Source organism: Brachyistius frenatus, unplaced genomic scaffold (assembly GCF_029030835.1).
Source record: "Brachyistius frenatus isolate BFR_SWC_R1_liver_20210118 unplaced genomic scaffold, ASM2903083v1 Contig_68, whole genome shotgun sequence".
Classification (NCBI taxonomy): domain Eukaryota; kingdom Metazoa; phylum Chordata; class Actinopteri; family Embiotocidae; genus Brachyistius; species Brachyistius frenatus.
The window spans coordinates 2,028,702-2,047,872 of NW_027210667.1; the positions used below are offsets into that span (position 1 = coordinate 2,028,702).

General features: G+C 41.0%; 1 protein-coding gene across 6 annotated transcripts in view; it reads right to left on the minus strand.

The window, feature by feature from the left end:
• The window catches only part of robo1 (roundabout, axon guidance receptor, homolog 1 (Drosophila)), a 213,729-nt gene that overhangs the window by 117,998 nt on the left and 76,560 nt on the right, over positions 1-19,171 (minus strand). Inside the window, exon 1 of one of the 6 annotated variants that reach the window (XM_069707318.1) lies at positions 9,052-9,215. The exons of 4 other annotated variants lie outside the window; for them this stretch is intronic. In XM_069707318.1, the coding sequence (XP_069563419.1) occupies positions 9,052-9,205 (154 nt within the window). In that variant the 5' untranslated portion in view covers positions 9,206-9,215. Of the gene's footprint in view, positions 1-5,386; positions 5,824-9,051; positions 9,216-19,171 lie in introns of those variants that run through there. One more of the 6 variants, XM_069707321.1, reaches the window with a different exon arrangement.

Genomic DNA, 19,171 nt, shown 5'->3' on the forward strand with positions numbered 1-19,171 from the left:
CATGGTTACAGCTGAACGATGGGGCCCGGCTCCAAATACCGTCCTATAATAGTGAATTTCAAGGTCACCTTCTCATTAATTATGTTTTTCAGCGCTTCCCCTCAAATAGAGTGCACCCCTCCTACTTTTATGCGACAGAATTAGCCCCAAGGATGTGATAGATAAAGGTGCTGATGCAACTCTGGTTGAGCGTAGCTTTTGAACATAAATCTCCTCACACATCTGCATGTAATAAAAACACATTTTCAAAATGGAAAATAAACAGGAAATAATGCCTGATAGGGAAGGAGAGTCTTGTCACCAGAGGGAATCTACGACAGTATGGCTGAGAGGGGGAAGACCCAAAAACATGAATCAACTAATTAGCAGTCTCTCTTTTAACTGCTAATTTAATCTATTCCTCTCAGCCTCTTTAATGGTATTTCCCCCCTGTCAGTTATGACCAAAGAGAGGTTTAGCATTTCAAAAGTGTATCCAGGCCTTGAAATGAGAGGGTAATAGAATGGTCACAGAGGCTGGGAGGAGGCCTGAGCTCAGGGAGGGAGAAAGAAAAGAAGGATACAGGGTAAGGCTGTCCTCAATGCCATCTCTCAGTCTCCCCAGTGGAGGAAATGAAAGGGAGGGAGGTCTGAGCCTTTTTAAAATGCACAAGGCAGGCAGAGCACCCCACGGTAGCATAGCTTCACCGCCAAAGCCCAGGGGCAAGTCTACTGGGAGTTCCTGAGCATGCAAAATTTAGATACATGAGGCATGTTGGCCATATGATTCCAAACCAAACCCTCAATGCCACACTTGAAGCTTTGTACCAGCACTTCTAAAAAATCAACCTCACCTCTCCCCAGATGTCCACCTTTAAAAATAAAATAAAAACACCAGCGCTCTTGCCTCTGAGTTTTTCCACCACTATCACCCTAATCAGCACATTCAGTGCCATGAGGGACCAGCAGGAATATGCAATGTGAGCAGGGGGAGCCAGATCAAGAGTATTCCCAGAGCTGGTGTATCATGGTATATTTGACTGCTCCGTCCTCCCCTCCGTCCTCCGTCCTCTATTCTCCCCCCTCCACCATCCCCCATCCCACACGCTGGGGTAGCCTTTGTGTAGCTGCACTCCTCCCCTCTACACTCCTCACACACCCACAGTCTCTCGCAAACCTTTCTCCTCCCCTCCTCCATTGCCTTACAATCGCCCCGTTAAGGCAACACAATGCTGCCTCCCCGTCCCCATCCCCACAGGCTTTTTACTGCGTGTCGGCCCTCTTTATTTAAGAAAGACTCTGCAATGACCAGTCACAAAAAAGGCAAGTCTTAAAAAAATTGGGGCACAACAAAACAAAACAAAACAAAAAAAGAGTGGGGGATGGGTAAGAGGATGAAGAGATTCCTTAAGCCCCCTTTCGCCACCGCACACAAACACAAGCCCCATGTTGCAGTCTTTTCTTCTCACTCACATCTATATTACTGGACTCATGGGGAAACTAAATATTACTCTGAGGCTAGATCTTCTAAGTAGGAAGAGTGTAGAATCAAATCATTTTCTTGTGCATTAATGTGTCACAAAAAACACAAGCTCTTTGGGTTTTTCACGACAGGATGTAAAGCTGTGGGAATTCTAAGCGTGCCGTTTGTGAACCGGGACAGAAACCAGACAACACCTTTCATCCTATAAGGACACGCCATTCATCATTTCTAGACCAAGTGGCAATAGGGAATGTTTGTCCTCCACGTCCACTGTCAGAGAAAGATGCATTAACTATGGAGTCTAAACTCCTGGACACGCCTACTGTCTTCTAAAATCAGCCAGCTCCGGACTGAGACGCTCCTATGAAGTTATGTTCCGGAGTATTCTTAGGGGAGACGGATTAACTTCCGTCTGGCTATACGTTTTTGGAGCTTAGACTGACAGACAACCTGTCAGACAAAGTAATGACAACATTATCAGCAAGCAGTGAGCAATACTCTCCTAAACAGACACTGTATAATCTGAATCCTCACAGTTAATTCCTGAGGTATCTGAAATACCAAGCAGCTGACAAAAAGGACATTGAGACATCATCCGCTGATTCTCCTTGCAGACATGCGTATCATTTGCACTGGAGCCATGGCAAATTACAAACTATTGACGTCAAATGGATTTGTTAATTAATCCAATTAAGCAGTGCTTTTGGGTCATTGGTGGAAGAGCAGTTGGGGGAGAAAGCAGATCATTAGCAGACACCGCCTAATTATCTGCCCTCAAACAAACTGTTTTGAAATGTTTAACTTGCCTGTCATTACTGACTTAGCCACATTTCTCAGCAGGAAAAGAAGGACACAGACTGAAACTCTCGCATTCCTCCATTTGGTTTCACTAAACCAAAATCTGCCTAATCCCGGATTTTAGGGTGTAAAACCCAGTTTGATTCGGATTAGGATCAGATTAATGTGTATTAGTGAAGTTATGGAGATGCAGCTGTATGGACACTGTCACCTAAAACAGGTGTGAGAGTTTTCAACTCAGGGAGAAAATGTGACTTCTCATCAGATTTTTCAAAACACCCTCTGAGCTTACTGAACATCAGTTCAAAAGGGTAAACACTCAGAAACAAAATGGTTCCGGGGGCTGTTTGGAAAACCATACCACTATTTCACAAGGCTGATAAATTTTTTTTACAAAAAGTGGGTAGCTGAGAGAGATGGTGAAGGAAAGAGGCTGGCTTTAATGAGGGTGTTTTCAGGCTAAGCCCGGCGACAGAGATGGGTCTCACCCCTGCTCTCCGGTCATTAATTGGCCGTGCAGCCTGCTGTGCCGTGTCATATCGTTATAATGTAGGCGGTAGAAGGGCTCAGCAATTTATCAGCACTTATGAGTCAATTTGTCAAGATCTCAGCAGCTTGGTGCTGCTCCAGCCGGTGGCTGATTACCGGGGAACCACTCCCACTGCTCGTATTTTTATCAGCACGAGGATGCGCTCACCCTTACACACTCTGTTGTGCTGGATATAATCACCCAGAGTCTAGAGCAACATGGATGTACATTTTAAGCGACGACTTCGACACATTTGCATGGAAGTTATATCCTCCCTGTTAATAGGCTATATATCATTCCGACAACTCTTATCTACTCAAAGTAATTTCGAGAATCCTACTGAGTGTGAGAGGTAAAGCCACCTCTGGCCCACATGTGACTGGTACCTCTGAGGTGAGCGTAAGGTCTGACGAGCACTTTGAGGAGAGATAACGACCATTTAGTGTGGAGCAGGAGGACAGATCACCTGATAACAGGGTGCAACATGACAGATGGAGGTATCAATTTACAACCTTCAGACGGAGTAAAGTGGCAATAAGCAAGTCATCACAAGTTGCACAGGGCAAAGGCCATCTTATCCGTCTCTCTCTATTTTCCAGACACAAATAGTATGAGAATATGTTCTTACAACAGGGCCAGCAATGTGAAAATATCTTGGTATAATCCACAGAGATGTAACTAAGCACTATTAAGACTTGACTGAGGAGATTTGATACCTTCCCTACACCAGAATGAAGTTGTTAACCCTCCAATTAGCAGCAAATATGAAATATTTTCCTGGCAAGTGGCGTGAAATCCAATTTTCCTGACACTAGTGTCTAATCCAAGACCAATCCTTTGAGTATCTGCTGTCCTGTCCATCCCTTTTAGCAGGCCCTTATTCTCACGCCTCTCCCTGGAAAACATCCCCAGACATCTCCACAGCCAGGCGTAATTGGAAACCCTAGTGTCTGTCGGTGTTTCTCACAGGACGGGACCATTGCTGGCTCAGGAACCCACTCAGGGTGTAGAGAACATGGAGCCATCACCTAGTTCCCATTGCTAACTTCTGACCTCACTTCCTGTTTAGGTGCTACACCGTTTCCTCAAAGTAGTGTGGTGTCACAGACTTTCTGCCTTTTTACAGAAAACAAAGATCCAATTCACAAAACCAATCAGAAAGCACAATTTACATCTGAATGTAGATCATGAAAGTCTGACTCCGACTCCAAACATGGAGGAACATGGCTCATCAAACACAGAATTAAAACCTTAAATAGTAGAAACCTCATATTTTATTGGAAATGGGGTATTGTGAAATGTTCTCCATGCAGAAATTAAAGCCATTACAGCTTGAGCAGGATTGAAACGATTTACATTCAAATACACTTTTAGGGAAATATGGATACAGACTAAGTATTTGGACTGGTAAGCCAGAATGGCTTTTCATGTTTAAACTTGAAATCAATTACGCTGACTATTACTGAGGTAATTATATAGGTTTGCTGAAGCTACAATAAACAGTAGCAGAGGGCCTGGACATCACTACTGTTTCTCTGGTAGAGTACATTGTGAGTATATAAACCACCTTACATTATAGATAATATGATGACTAAATTGTTTTATCCAATACTTTTTTTTATTTTTTAAACTAGTTGGGTACAACCTTTCCTTTGTTAAATATCCACCATTTTCCCACATTCATGATGCACTTCTCCTAATGTCTTACAATGGGGTGGGAAGCATTCACCGCTTAACTCTGAAGCAACTGACCTGGAAAACCTCAGCTAGCACGGTCCAGAAACTCTATAAAGACATCCATGTGATGGGTGAGGAGCAAAAATGTGTACGATAATACCGGGAAAAAAATACAAGCACCATCAGACGACAAAGAAAGCTAAAAGCATGCAAGCAAGCAAGTTGTAGTTCCACATAATAAATAGCACAAGGCTCAATTAAGAGTTTCTGGGAAAGGACAAATGAAAATTAAGAATCATTATGAAATGTCATATGCTGCAGGTTTTTATTCTAACAAAATATAAACAAAAACGTTGCAGTCAGCAATAAAAGTCATCCAAGGGAAGAATGGTGACATACACGGAAACATGTTTCCCATAAGGGAACATGCTGTCTGTATGACCGATGATAGCTGCTCTCTCCACTGCTCCCATATGGCCTCAGCACTTTATGTGGGACTTTATGTGTGCTCAGCTTTTAAAAGTTAGACAACTCCTTCACCCTCAATGTTGACTTTCTCTGGTCAACAGAGAACATTTCTGTCACATTTCGCAAGGCCTGAAACAGTCATTGTTTGACAAAAGTCCAATGTTCAAAATGAGTTTTTACGGTTGGAAAAGTTTGTGTCCACATTTACCCTGCAGCAACCATTTTTCACTGAGGAGGCATATATTTGATTACATTTTGAAACTTAATTGAATTATATTAAATATGTGGTGTGTACTGTCTCGGTAAATAATTCTATAAAGCCTGCAGCATCACAAGAAATAACAAAAGAAGAAGTGATTTTTGTGCACTTTTTGACTCTTTTTTTTTTTATTCAACTGGTATAACCCCAATAAAAGGCTTCTAGGTTACTTTGCATAGTGTTCACTGACTTACCTGAGCACACATGGAGAATTCCTAACAGAAATACAAATCCAATTGAAGTTGGAGACATCATTCAACGTTTCTCTTATGAGAAATGTTCTTGTGTAATCCAAATTATTCAAAAAACAGCTTGGGCATCCGCTCCTTCATGTCAAACGGCAAAACAAAACCTCAGAATCCAGAGATTGAAGGCGCAACACGGAGATTTTGGTTTGTGAGCAAAAGATGCAAAATATAACACACGAGTGCTTTTTGGCTTCTTGAAACGGGTAAAAAAAAAGATGGAAAAATGAGACAGGAACAGTTCCAAACAGCCCGAAATTTCAACACATATTCTGCTCCAGTAGTTCAGACCAACTGAATGAAAGCATGTGAAAACTATGCTGGAATATCTGAGCAGAGTAGCACAGCTTTATCCTTTCTTTGACTTCATCCCGTTGCTGCGCTCACTGATCAGCCAGGCGATCTCACTCAAATCATTTAATTCCTCCGTGTCAAAAAAAAAAAAAAAAAAAAAAAAAAAAAAAAGAGTCACAATAATAAATCCGTTGCAAAGTTAAAGATAAGTCCAAAGTGAGTGAAATAACGCGAGCGGTCGCTGTAGTCCACGTTGAAGACGCTTGCAGTTACATTATTTCAGTCCGGCTTTGAATCTGTCACTGGCGATCGGAAAGTTTGCGAGTTAGTCCTGTCTTCCCTCATCCACCGGATCCGGACACAAGATCAGTGCAACTTTTCCATCACTTTTCCTCCGTTTCTCCTCTGCTGCAACTCCGACGGATCCGCGTGCGCGTCGCAGACACGGAACTTCAGGCGAGAGGGGGGGGATACGGATTCATATTCACAGCATTTCATTCAAGGAAAGCAGAAAGCCTCGCCAATTGGTATGTGCCTTTCTACCCCCTCCATAGACCCGACAATGTTTCCCAGAGAATAAATTTAACCTCTTCCCGCCTGGATCCCACTGAGCAGCGCAGTTCCTCGGTGCACACTGGCAGACTACTGTATTTTCCTTAAGTGTGTCCAATAATAAGAGAAACCTTATGAAACTATGTTTTTTATTCTTTCTGCGGTTCCTGCTGCAAAAAATATCAGTCAATAATTCTGCTGATATTCCAGAAGGGACATATCCCTATGTTTTTAGAACTCAATAGTTAGTGGTTCTAACATACTTTAGGGTTTTATTTTGTCTCCTGTGGTTTCATACCCCATTAATATTTCAACATTGCAAACTACTTTTCCTATAAAATGCTATCTTTAGTAGCTATTCTCAAATTAAGCCAATAAAAGTCATTAAACTAACCAAAAATGACAAGTTCTTGTTGCATAAATGTACCATTTTGTATTAAAAACACGTTTTGTTTTACATAGAAAGTCATGTGCCTTTAGCAGCATGTAGGCCTATATTGTCTATGTTAGACTGGGAGCTTAAATCATAACCCTTTTTTAGATAGCTATTGGCAGTTTGAGATCCACAGTATGAATCCATTTGAATATAAATGCAAAGAAAACAACCCAGAGTTATTGCCCATTGGTGCTCAGTATGGTTAATTCAAAATTGGTCTGACCAGTTATGTGGGGATTTTGTTAATATTGTTATTATTGTGAAATTAACTTTGGATTTGCCCATATAAAGTCTGTTTCTCTGGGGGGCCGGGGGTGGGTGTGGGGGGGGGGGGTCACCTCAAAATGGGGTTTCTCTGCAGTGGTGCAATCAGTTTATCCTGAGGGTCAAACATAACTACTTGAAACAAAGTAGTTATTTTTGGATCTGCCGAGTATAAATTATAATTCTGCAGGTATAAATTTATATATTTATAGATGATATTAAAAGATCCTTATTGTGGAAAAAAAAAATCACGAGGGACTGAAAAAAAGAGCAGTTGAAATACTTCCACATTTCCTCAGCTCAGCTCAAAGCTCTGTCCGCTCCACCGGGCATTTGTTACCGAACAGCGCCCTCCAGTGAAAGCTGCCTGAACTAATCCAACAAGAACTGTTCTTTTAACCAGAAAATACAATTGTGCACGTCTGCTATAGTGCTTATAGTGTCACGTTACTCACCAGGTACGGGGGATCTTAAACTATGTCATATATCAAACATAGATACAATTTATGAATGGTATGAACATAACTGAATGGTAAAACAACATGAAAAATAAGTATGTTCATTTACAATATTTACTGATTCACATTGTTCACATGAATAAAAAAGTTGAATTAAACGAATCCGCATTGAAAGAAAGTGCAGTATCCTTGACTCTAAGTCATGTAAAACGACAAATTCAATGTACAACTCAGTCCATATTTGGAAACCTACATGTTTTTTTTTGTTTTTTTACTTCATAGCTACACCACAATGTGCATCATCATCAGAATAAAAGAAAAAAAAAAGCAAGACTATAAATAGCCCTTATGAGCATATCTGCTTGAACATGAACATTAAAAAAAAATCACTTTGAACAGTAAAAATGCAAATACAAGTACTTTAAATAGAATTAAAGAAGTAGATATTATCATAAAAAAAACCTAAATGAAAATCAATTCGCAGTTCAATAATATGCTGTTCATCAAATTAATAGTCAGCACAGCACCTTGTTGTATGCTCTGGTTAAAACAAATTACCTAGATCTACTTTAAGCCCTCACTACTTTAACTTTATCCACATCAGTGGCGTTTGTCTGTGCACCAGTTTCCCCTCCTTCTGATGACTGGCATACTCACAGAGATGTCTGTCTTTCAACTCTGAGCATGTTTATATTTCTCATTCATCCATGTATGCATTATATTACAGTTTAACACACCATTCACACTGGACCATGAGTACCATCATGGTTTTCCTGAAAGCTTTTACAGCCCTGGATCTGTAAAGTGGCTGTTCAGTCGAATACCACCAATTCAATAATAAAGTGTCCCCTAGCCAGCAGCAGAGAAATGCAACATAGAAGCAATTATCAGCAACTGTCTAGACCCATCAGCAGAGGAGGGTGGATGGAAATTGACTGAGTGCTACATAAGGACTTGAGCATTTTAAATGTATGATCTCGCAGCAAAGGATAAAATACAGAAATAAAACTGCATGACACAAAGCAGACATAGTTGTCATATGAATAAGGCTTAAATATCTATACTCACATTAGTTGCAAGACTAGATAAAGGAAAACAAATGTTTAAAATGGTGAGAAAAGAGATTAGCAAATTCTTATTTTACCAGTCTTGTTCTTTTGATAAATGTCAGACAGTAAAAACAGTATTCCCTGCACGGCCACACCTCTATCACCACAATTTCACATTTTCCTGTCACATCAAACTCTTTTGGTTTGACCCTTCTTCTATAGTTGTCAAACAAAGAAAAGAAAATGAAAAACCCCAGTATGTACACAAGTTATGACAACTGAGCTCTGCAAACAGAGAGTGTCTCTGTCCTCCAGCTTCCCCTGCAACCTCCATCAGACCAGAAGAGGCAAGAAAATGGAGAGCTTTTAACACCACAGCCGAGTTGTTTTCACACAAAGCAACTTGCAAGAATATACAAGGTACCAAAGGATGAAGAAAAAAAAAAAAAAAGTTCCCTTCCCTGACTGTAAAATGCTCCAAGTACTGCTTCAACAGCAACAAAGCAAAGCACATTTGTTTTCTTGGATGACATCTATGTAATATAGCACTTCTGTACTTACTGTGCGAGACCTGGCTACATTTATGGGAGTGCCTCAGAGTCTGGTGGTTTTGGTGAAGTCCGAGATAATTAGGCCGCCGTTTGCACCAGTGAGACTTCCCAGCGAGGCGATGGGCCCCGTGTGGACCCTGATGGTCTTTCGGCACTCCCAGCATGACCAGCACCGCAAACAACACCACCAGCAAACACACGAACTGCATGGCGATGTGTGTGAACAGCACAGACGCAGAGCAGTGGAGGGGTGCATATAAAAAACACACCTTACTCAAAGAAATGTCAAGCAAATTCCACAATTCGCCGGTGCCCTAAACACACCACCAATATTCCTTGAAAAGTGGCAAATTGTAAAAATCCAGTTCAAAAATCTTCTTGAAAAATGAATAAAGCAGCAATCTGCAAACATTGCTGCACTTCCCACCAGTCCTTCATGCTGCTACTCTTGAGATGTGCCAAATACATAAACCCCTGCAGTCTTGGCTGGCCTCCTAAATCCAGTGACAATGTTTCCCCCCCAGAGTACGATGGGATCCTAATGAGGGCAACTCTGTACACAATATGCATGGTGAAGTTCACTCCCCTCTCCATCTCACCATCCCATTGCTCAATGGGGAGACTGTTTCTCATCTTCCCGGCCTTTTTAGATCTGATAATTCTCTTTTTAATATTCAAAACAAGTTTGTGGACGTTCTGTCTTCTCTTATGATGTTTCTATGCGCGGAGCAGGACGGGGGTTCCTGTAGACTCCATGCTGGGTCTCTTTTCAGATGGTTTGGCCCCTCACAAAACCGAGGCCCCCTCAGCATAGAGGTGATAGGGTGACACAGAGGCGGGGTGAGGCTAAGGAGCCCACAGTCCCTTTTTTTCTGACTAAGAATATTTAATGGCTTTCATTCCCATCTCGCCAGCACACCAAACAAGATGGCATAAAACAAAAACCTCCCCCCTCAAATAGACACTCCCTGTAGAGAGGCAAAGATAGCAGTCTTTCCCAGTAGACAGAAAAGTAAGAACAAGTTTCCATCGTCAGAAAAGGGTTGCACTTTAGGACTTCACACTCCACAGGCCAATAAATTGGAGCATATACAGACACTTGTCAAAGTTGAAGTCAGAGTCACCTTGGACAGAATGAGGCAGCTACTAATACAGCATTTTTGAGTTCTATTCACAGGCACTTCATGGTTACCATACTTCACTACAGCCTTTTATCATTCTTGTCCTGTCCTTGAGGAGCCCATCCTTCTATATATTAATTGTGCTACTTTTCTTCCTATAAGACAGCATTTAAAATGTATAGTCTTTGTGGGTTGGCAACAGGCAGCAACAACTCCAAGGTGTTTCAAAAAGATAAACACAAATACAATGAGGTCATATGACTTGTTTGAATGAGCTCTTTTTGGCTTCTTCCAAGACAATCACTTAATAGCTATAGGGTAACTTTGTCCTGCTTCTGTTTTTTTGGGCTGTGATCCATTTTACAAATGCACAAGCAGCGCATCACAAATCAGAAGCAATGTCAAAGCGGACTGAATGAACCGGTCAGGGGTGCAGAATCCTCTGACAAACAAGGTGAAGGCTGTCACGGCTGTTCTATGCTCATAAACAAACTTAAACCTGCAGGGAATAGAGCTTAGAAGAAGATTAAACTCCTTCATCATTTCAAAGTACTGTCTTCCTCTTCTCACCAACCAAGAGAGAGCCAGAGGCTTATAATAGATGAGTGTAAACATGTGGAATAGCACTTACTCAACCAACAATTATCCATCTCTTCCAACATATGGAAGTCTGTTCTTTCTAGAACTTCCTGTAGGAAGTAACTGTTGCCTGATATATGTGTGCTAGGTTGAATCTGCAGCATATCTCATGGTAAATAAAACGACTTTGTCATGCGATGGGTTTACAATGTGAACTCTTCGTCGTCATGACACTCTTCAGAATGAGATGGTTTTCAGGTGGCATGACGGATTGTTAATGTGGGACAGACGAACATAAGGAAGAGGTGGGAGACCACAAATTATGTGAGGGTGGAGAGGAGTGATGACCCAGAGTCCTGAGGGAGTAAGATCATATTGGTATTAGTATGTCAGCGCTGAGAGAGGCAACAAATCTTCTGTGATTAGTTACTGAAGGAGGAGTGAAGCTCCAAGAGCACAACCCATGCCACAACCAATGCCATCACGTGAAATGAACAAGGTTTGACTTGAAGTGACTTTCTGTCGTGTTTCTAACAACAGAACTGTCAAACATGTCAATGTATCAATGACGTGGTTAAGGTTGATCAGTATAAGCCAATGTGTTATCAATAGTCGGCCATTAGCCTCACACAAAGCCATGGACCAAAAGACTGACTTGAATTCAAAAGATCGCTGTAGCTGCCGTAAGACTAAAACCAACCATATTTAGATCTTGACACATTTCAGCAAGCACTAAGTGCAGTCTTGTCATATTTCTGGAACATCTATGACAGAAATCTCAGCAACTGTTAGGCCATTTCACGCTGTCTGTCCACTGTGGATGATTACTCTGGCCCTTCAGCTCTGCACGAGAGCCCAAGAATGCATCGCTCTGGGCTCTATACCAGAATAAATACAGTTAACCCACTCAGATGAACCCGAGAAACAAGCCAAAAAGTATTTTAAATGCCTGATAAGATGAAGAATGTTTTTGTCACTGTTGTAAAGAGAGTATGCCAAAGAGGAGAGAAAGAAAGAGGTGATAAAAAAGCAAGTGAGATGCAAAGCAGTGAGTGACAAAACATAAATAGAAGAGTGAGAGCATTCTTCTTCTGCTCACTATAGCCACTCTGTTCAGCTTTCAGGCGTGATACAAAAAAAAAAAAAAATAGACAGGGATTCAGTGAAAGAAAATGACAGTGAACCAAACAAATCTGTTCCTGTTCAGGGAATGCCCCCATGCATGACGCTGCTGCAAGAAATGTGTGTGTGTGTGTGTGTGTGTGTGTGTGTGTGTGTGTGTGTGTGTGTGTGTGTGTGTGTGTGTGTGTGTGTGTGTGTGTGTGTGTGTGTGTGTGTGTGTGTGTGTGTGTGTGTTTGGGGTAGGGGGGCACTGAGGAAAAAGAAAGAGGGGGAGCTTAGCAGGATGCCGCAACGAGGTTTGCAGCACAAAGCAGGATGAGGCGATAAACAGGCTGTTGCTTTTCCGCTTGCCTGCGCACACTGAATCCCTCTTTCCCTGTGTCTTTTAATGGGCCCCACATTAGCATCTGTTTAGCGTCAGCCTCGACATGGCCTGTGGAGGCTGATTAAAATAACCCAGCTATCACGTAACATCCTGGCAGCAACATCAAAATACAGTCAGACGTTGGAATATGTGCAGCAACAGACGTTTAGGAAGTTAGCATGAGTGTTCTCCACTTCTGTTGTCAGAAAAATATTCATTAGTTGCTTCTGTTGAAATTCTCACTCAAAATCTCCTAAGAAATAACATCACTTATGGAAAATGGAAAGTTTATTATGAACAAGAATTCAACATTCAGTGCTAAAGTATTCCAATTGGTTTTATACATGACTGCACTCGTCAAACATGGAGACAAAATCTGAAATAATGATATGACATTCTTTTAATTGAATGCATCTTGTTAAGTGACCCAAGCCTCACTCTTTCCCTCATAGAAACGCACAATGGAAGAATCAAGCAGCATTGTGTTTCATGCTTAATTGGCTTAATTAGTTTAGAGACAGGGGAGCTTTAATGACTGACAGCGGGGCTCAGGGTATCTGAGCCAAGAGATTCTTTTGTTCTTATCGCTGCTGGACCTCAGCCAATCACATGGCAGCGAGATTCAAGACGAGATCCTGACCAAGAGCAGAGCCCAATCAGACCAACACATGGACTTCTACTGAGGTGGAACCACAGGCCGTCATTTCCTGGTTAAATATTGTCATTATAAACAAGTTCAACATTGCAAATGCATTATACAGTATATGTGAGCTTTACTTGTTAATGTTTAAAAAAAGTTCCAGTCATTTGTTTACTATACACCAGTGACAGTACTGAGAGTGAAACAACTCAAAATTATTAATTCAGGATATTGTCATAAGTGTTCTATATGATTGACCTACTGATGTGGCAACAAGGGACAAAAGAGGAAAACGTGTCATTAAAGACAATCAGATATTCACAATTTGATGTTTGTGTTCAGACCAATTGCTCAATTTCTCCACTTCCAGGCAGTTCTCTTTTCATCAAAAACCCATTTTGTATTTTGAGACTACAGCAGATTGGAGAAAAATATGAAGACAATCCCCCCCCCCCCCCACACACACACACACACTAGCAGCTCTCTGAGGCTGTACTTACAGGCACGGTGTGGCTTCAAGCTAAATCTGACAGCATATCAATCCTAACCTGTTGATGTTTGGCAGATAGCAGTTTGTAGTTTAGGATGTCAGCATACTAATGTGTGCTAATTAACACTAAACACAAGACAACTAAAGCTGATGGGAAATTCTTTAGTTTTGCAGTCAGTGAATCAACAATCATGACAGTTCATCCTGATGAATGTATGGACCAAAATCATGACAATCAATCTAATAGTCGTTTACACACTCAAAACGACAAAGTCAGGGTGGTGCTGAATATAAAGTCAGTGGAAGCTAAAGTCGTTAGCATTCATCCTCGTTAACCAAGAATGTCTATAAATAATTAAATGGCATCCATCCAGCAGTTCACTTAGTCGCAATGAGAAATACTTCCAGACTGACCAACCTACAGAACAACACTGACTTCTCCGCTACTGGGGCAAAAAAGCAAGTTAGTGTCCAAATAAAACTACTTTCTGTAGTTTTTTTGTAAGATACACATTGCTAACTCAACTAATTATTTTGTTGTTTTTTTACATTTTCCTTTTACATTACTAAAAATAAATCAAAGTAGTAAAAGCTCAAATAGTTTTTTTTTTTTTAGTATTCTAGACAAACCTCAACTGCAAACCCGACGTTCATTTTTTTTTTTCTGCAAGATATTTCTCTCAGAAACTTTCCAAAGCGGTACTTAGAATATCATTCTTCAGTAGTTGTGGTTTCAATCAAGGCTTTAGAGTCAACATCAGTGACTGATCTCCCTCCGAAGACCTCGAGGAGAGAAAAATTCAAAGACACAGCTCATGCTAAAAGTATTCCCCGTCTCTCAAATAAAAAGCCTATTCTTTATTTTTCTTACCATGGTGCGATCAGCTGCCAAAACAAACGGCCGCTGTGATGAATGTAATAAATATGATCGATGGGATATCTGGTGCTGCTGACCTCACACCACGCGCTAGTGTCGAGGGAGCAGGTGCTGCTCAGATTTGCCCCCCCCCCCATGATATTCTCCTCTCTCACACAGGCGCTGAGTCCTGCTGAGACACTGTCACACTGTTGAGTCTCCACAGCCCCCTACAGCTCACACCGACTCTCAGAGAAACAGCCTTAATACTGGCTCCAGCTGAACTGCTTGTGCAACATAACTATGCATGAATCATATCACTACTAATAAAACCAGCAATGACTTTACAGGTCATCGCGTTGTCAGTCAGGGCTGACAGTTATTACAGTGATTTCTACAAGGGAGAGTACGCTGGGTTGTCAATGAGGCAGCCCTGGAAATGAACATAAAGTGTTTTGCCAGAAATAATAGCAAATACTATGTTTTGAAAATGTCCTTTAAAACTAAATTGGGATTTACAAGGGACATACAGTGGCTCCAAAAGTGTTACCAGCAACTATAATAAATGACTTGTATAAGTTCTTATATGTATAGGTTCAAATATCAGTCAATACAGAGCAGTCAGAAGACTAGGAAGCAGAAGTTAGAGAACTTTAACACTTGAAGAGATTAGAAAACATGATCTTTGGCTGATAAAGTTTGAGCTAAAGTTTGACAATAGTTTGGTTTGAATGAAAAACTCTCCATGATATCCAAACTGCAGTACAGCTTAATATATAATATCAGGCTCGTCGCTAACAATTTTACTGTTACACTGTGCTGTATGTGATGGAGCATGATGTAGTTGCTTTTAACATAGTTCTACTCAGTTAATACAACATTTTCCAAGGTAGTTTGCCATATCGATCTGACAAGAAATCCTGCAACATTTCAATACAGCAACCACAATCATTCATCATATCATGTGGTTGAGCCTGTTGACTTCATGAGTCCCTGCTCACGAGAGTATTTTACTAACATAGGTCTTCTAGACTTACAGAACTCTTTTGAGCTATATGGATCAAATTCTGACTTTGGAAAGAGTCATTCTGTTTGTTCTGTTTGAGTTTGTTTTCCACGTGTCTCTGTTGTAAAGACTGTGTATGGCCACTATGCCACGCAATATCATGCCAAAGCATGTAATACAACCATGAGTCCACTACAGGATACCTCTGTTTCCCATTTTGCCTTGCTCAAGTGTAAAAAGTACAGTGCCTTAGGTTTGGACACAAACCACTTGGTGAGGTTTCAGAAAAGATCGTGTTTTAGGTTGAAAAAAGTCATTTTAACGTTACGTAGTTTACTTTGTGTACACAATTTAAGTTAAATATGTTACGTTATAACTTAAAGAAATCCACTTTTTTCTCTCACAAACTCAAACACACTGGCCATGTGCGTAAAAGTCCTGCTTGTTCCATTCAACCACCCCGACTTCTTCTCTATACAGACTTTATCATACTTTGTATTTTGTCACATGACCTCGCTGTTGGACCTTTGTAATACATACGCAAACTTTTCAAGCCTAGATGAGGCAAAACGCGACACTGCCACGGTATCCTCTTGTGGACTGACAGTTGTATTACACGCTTTGCCCTGATACCAGGCTGGAAACATACAATACCTAGTGTGACCACTACGCTGAAAAACTACATAATTGCAGAGATTTATTCTTGATATAATTTACCAGTAATATATTGAAGCATCCTGAATCTGATGTTCTATCTGAAAGGAATATATTTATCATCTTTTCAGTGCAGACTTGCCTGTACTGTTTGGGAGTAACAGAAAATAAGGGTTATATAGCCATATATGTAAAACTGTGAATACAAAATCATTGTTATAGAAGCTGTGTGAACCACCATCTACTGTAAAATTTGATGAGCCAAACCATTTCCTTCACTCCCCATTGAGATGGCCAAGAATTTGACCCATTTACATCCTAAGAAAACACATATTATCCTTTCACTGGGAAATCAAGTGTGTTTGATGGGACAAGAGCAGATGATTGTTAGCACTTACCAAAACCCTATCCAATCTTCTTCCCAATTATCATGAGGACACTAGAAACACGAATCTGAATATTCTAATTTAATTCTCACCTCACAGTCTTTGTGCTTTCGACCCCGGTACACTCGTGCTAACTCCCATCTCAAATCTAACCCCCCGCTCCAGTGCCTCTTGACCACATTACCCCACTTGCTATCCTGACAAGAATTGCTAATAGACCCATTTCCTTGGCCAGAGCTAAACTAAGCCAAGCAGATCAGGGAGATGAAAAGAGATTGGATGGGGAACAAAAAACCTTTACCGGCCTCAGCAGCTCAGAGGCTGTGGGGAAGCTGCATGTAGGGCATTAGTGCACGGTTATAACTAATTATATCTCAAGTGAATCACTCCTCCAGGCGTGGCCAGGGATCTGTCTCTATTGTTGCAGTGGTAGGCAATGAGTGATGTTGCTGTACTGGGTATAATGTGTAAGAGTGCAGCTTGCTGAGTATGTACCACTCTCTTTGCTTCCAGGATCACGATTTTCAGGTTACTAAGACTGATGAACATAAACGGGTGTCACGGCGATGTGACACGACGATGCTGTGGTGACTCCTCGGTAATATATGAGGATGAAGGTAACACTGTCAAGGAAATTGGTTTTCAGGGTGGGGACTCAAGGCCAGTGCAAGAGCTCGGTAATAAGACCAGAGGATGAATAGAGAGCAGAGCACTCCATCTCTGTCACGGTAAAGCTGTCAGTGTCATGTATCCAGACAGAGAGCCCCCTCCACCTCCACATCAAGAAGAAGAAAACAGACACACTATCTCCACCTACTGAGGCCATGAAGACAATCAGTGAGCAGCAACCCCATTCTGAAGCTACACTCATGGCCTGTTCAGACTACAGTTAGGTAATGGTGTAATTTCTTATTGCAGAATTAAATCAAGCTCCTGTATAGTTTGGAATGTGAGCAGCAACTTGTTCTGCTAACAAAGAGGAAGCCTTTTCTGTTCTGTTTTTTTGTTTTGTATTAACCGTATGAGCTCATATACAACTAGTTGTCAAAGTGTGCAAAGCTCACAAAGTTGTATTCCTCTTAAATACAATGGCAGTGTCACAGTTTTCATTTGAAGTGTTAAGACAAAACTTCATGTAAATTTGATGTAAATAGTAAAAGGTGTATTCATCGAACAAGCAACACGCAGTTCCATGTGAAATGTCCATGTCGAATGATTTATTTTGCTGCCCACTGAAGACTTGTAGACAGTTATTTTACAGCGTGTTTTGGCCTCTATTGTCATAATACACTTGTGCAATAAGTTCAGTAAGTTTCAATGAGTTAAAATGAGTCATGACAAAATGTTAGCTGACAGAATTGTGTCACACTTCACTTTAAATTCATAGTTCAGTGATGGTAAGTGTTGTAACTATAGTAGAGGTCAAGCTCAACTGGGTCTGTATTTTTAAAGAGAAACGGTACCATGCTTGGATGTTTGACATTTTGAAACAAAGGGGGTTTTATATTTAATGTTTGCAGGAAGGAGGAAGATCACCTTTAGTAGGACTAAGGAGAAATACCTTACAGTGTATACTCATTATTTTTCTGGTCTGGCAGTTCCTCCAATCAATCTGTGCATCAAATTACCATGGTACTGTATATGCACTAGTCTTGCAGGTGTTTTTAAGGTATTTGCAGTTACCCTCTGTCAGGTAAGATAAATACCCCTACATCAAACGGCAGCTGTAACGTGTAGAATACAGTATTTGTGTGATGAATTCAAAACTGAATGCAGTGTCTAATAATTTATATCCTGTCTTCACCTTTGTCACACAGAAAATGTGGAATATGAGCCTGTATTGCACTGTGTGTGTGCTGATGGACATTTTATATTCTATCTATCAAATCTTTGTGATTGTTCAGCAATATAAACCTGAGTGCCGACACAGCTCTCAATTAGATTTTGTTCTCACATCACCTGTCTGCCCATCCATCAGCGGGCTGAATGGTTTGATGTTGATGTTCAGGGACGACTGCTTTGAGAGAAGATAAAATGTGGTAATACGGCTACATGGACACCTTTATTCTGTAGCCAATAAGTGGTGACAGCATGGAAACCTTCAGTTCTGTCTCTTTCTCCCTATTTTTGTATTCCTTAACCTGACAAAACAGAGCAGCTCTCTGAAGTTGCCGTCCTTTGTGATCTGTGACAAACACAATAGTAGCTGTCAGTGGAGGGGCAGGATATGAGTGCCGATGTGCTCTCTGAAGTAACGCTCAGCCTTTCATGTCGAGGCAGAAGAACCAAAGACCCGTCTCCTCTGTGTGTCTGCCTGCCGAGCAGTAGCTTGCGAAGTGTGAATGCGAGAGTTTTAGTGTGCCTCTCTAGTCCACTGGCTTCACACAGGTCAGTCTCATTTATTATGAATGTGTAGCTCTGTGCAAAGCTCTTTGATATCAGGAAACAATTTAAAGCTGGCTGAGAGTCAATGTCTTGGGGGACCAATAAAAAACAATTTTAATGTATTGCAAACTTCAAGTCAGCATGTGGTCCCTTATAAAATTCACAGTAGGCTGTATTAGTCCCAGGTGACTGCCATGCAAGACATTAGCATGCCATTGCCAGAACTGCGCCAGCTGTTTGTAGTTTTATAATAACTAAAGGTCAGGATAAAGCAGTAATGGCATTGGCATTTATTTCAGATATGCTACAACAGGTCATGAATGACAAGGACATACCACTCCCTTTACCATTTCCCTAAATGTCAAGTATAGAGTGTGATCGGATAATCAGTGAAACTTATTGATAAATCAATGAACCTCCTTCCCCATGAAGGTCACTGAGATCACACTACAAAAACAAGCAGGCACCTCAACGATTCTTTATTGTCTTCTTTTCACTTTGGCTCTAATTGGCAGCTGTCAAGATTA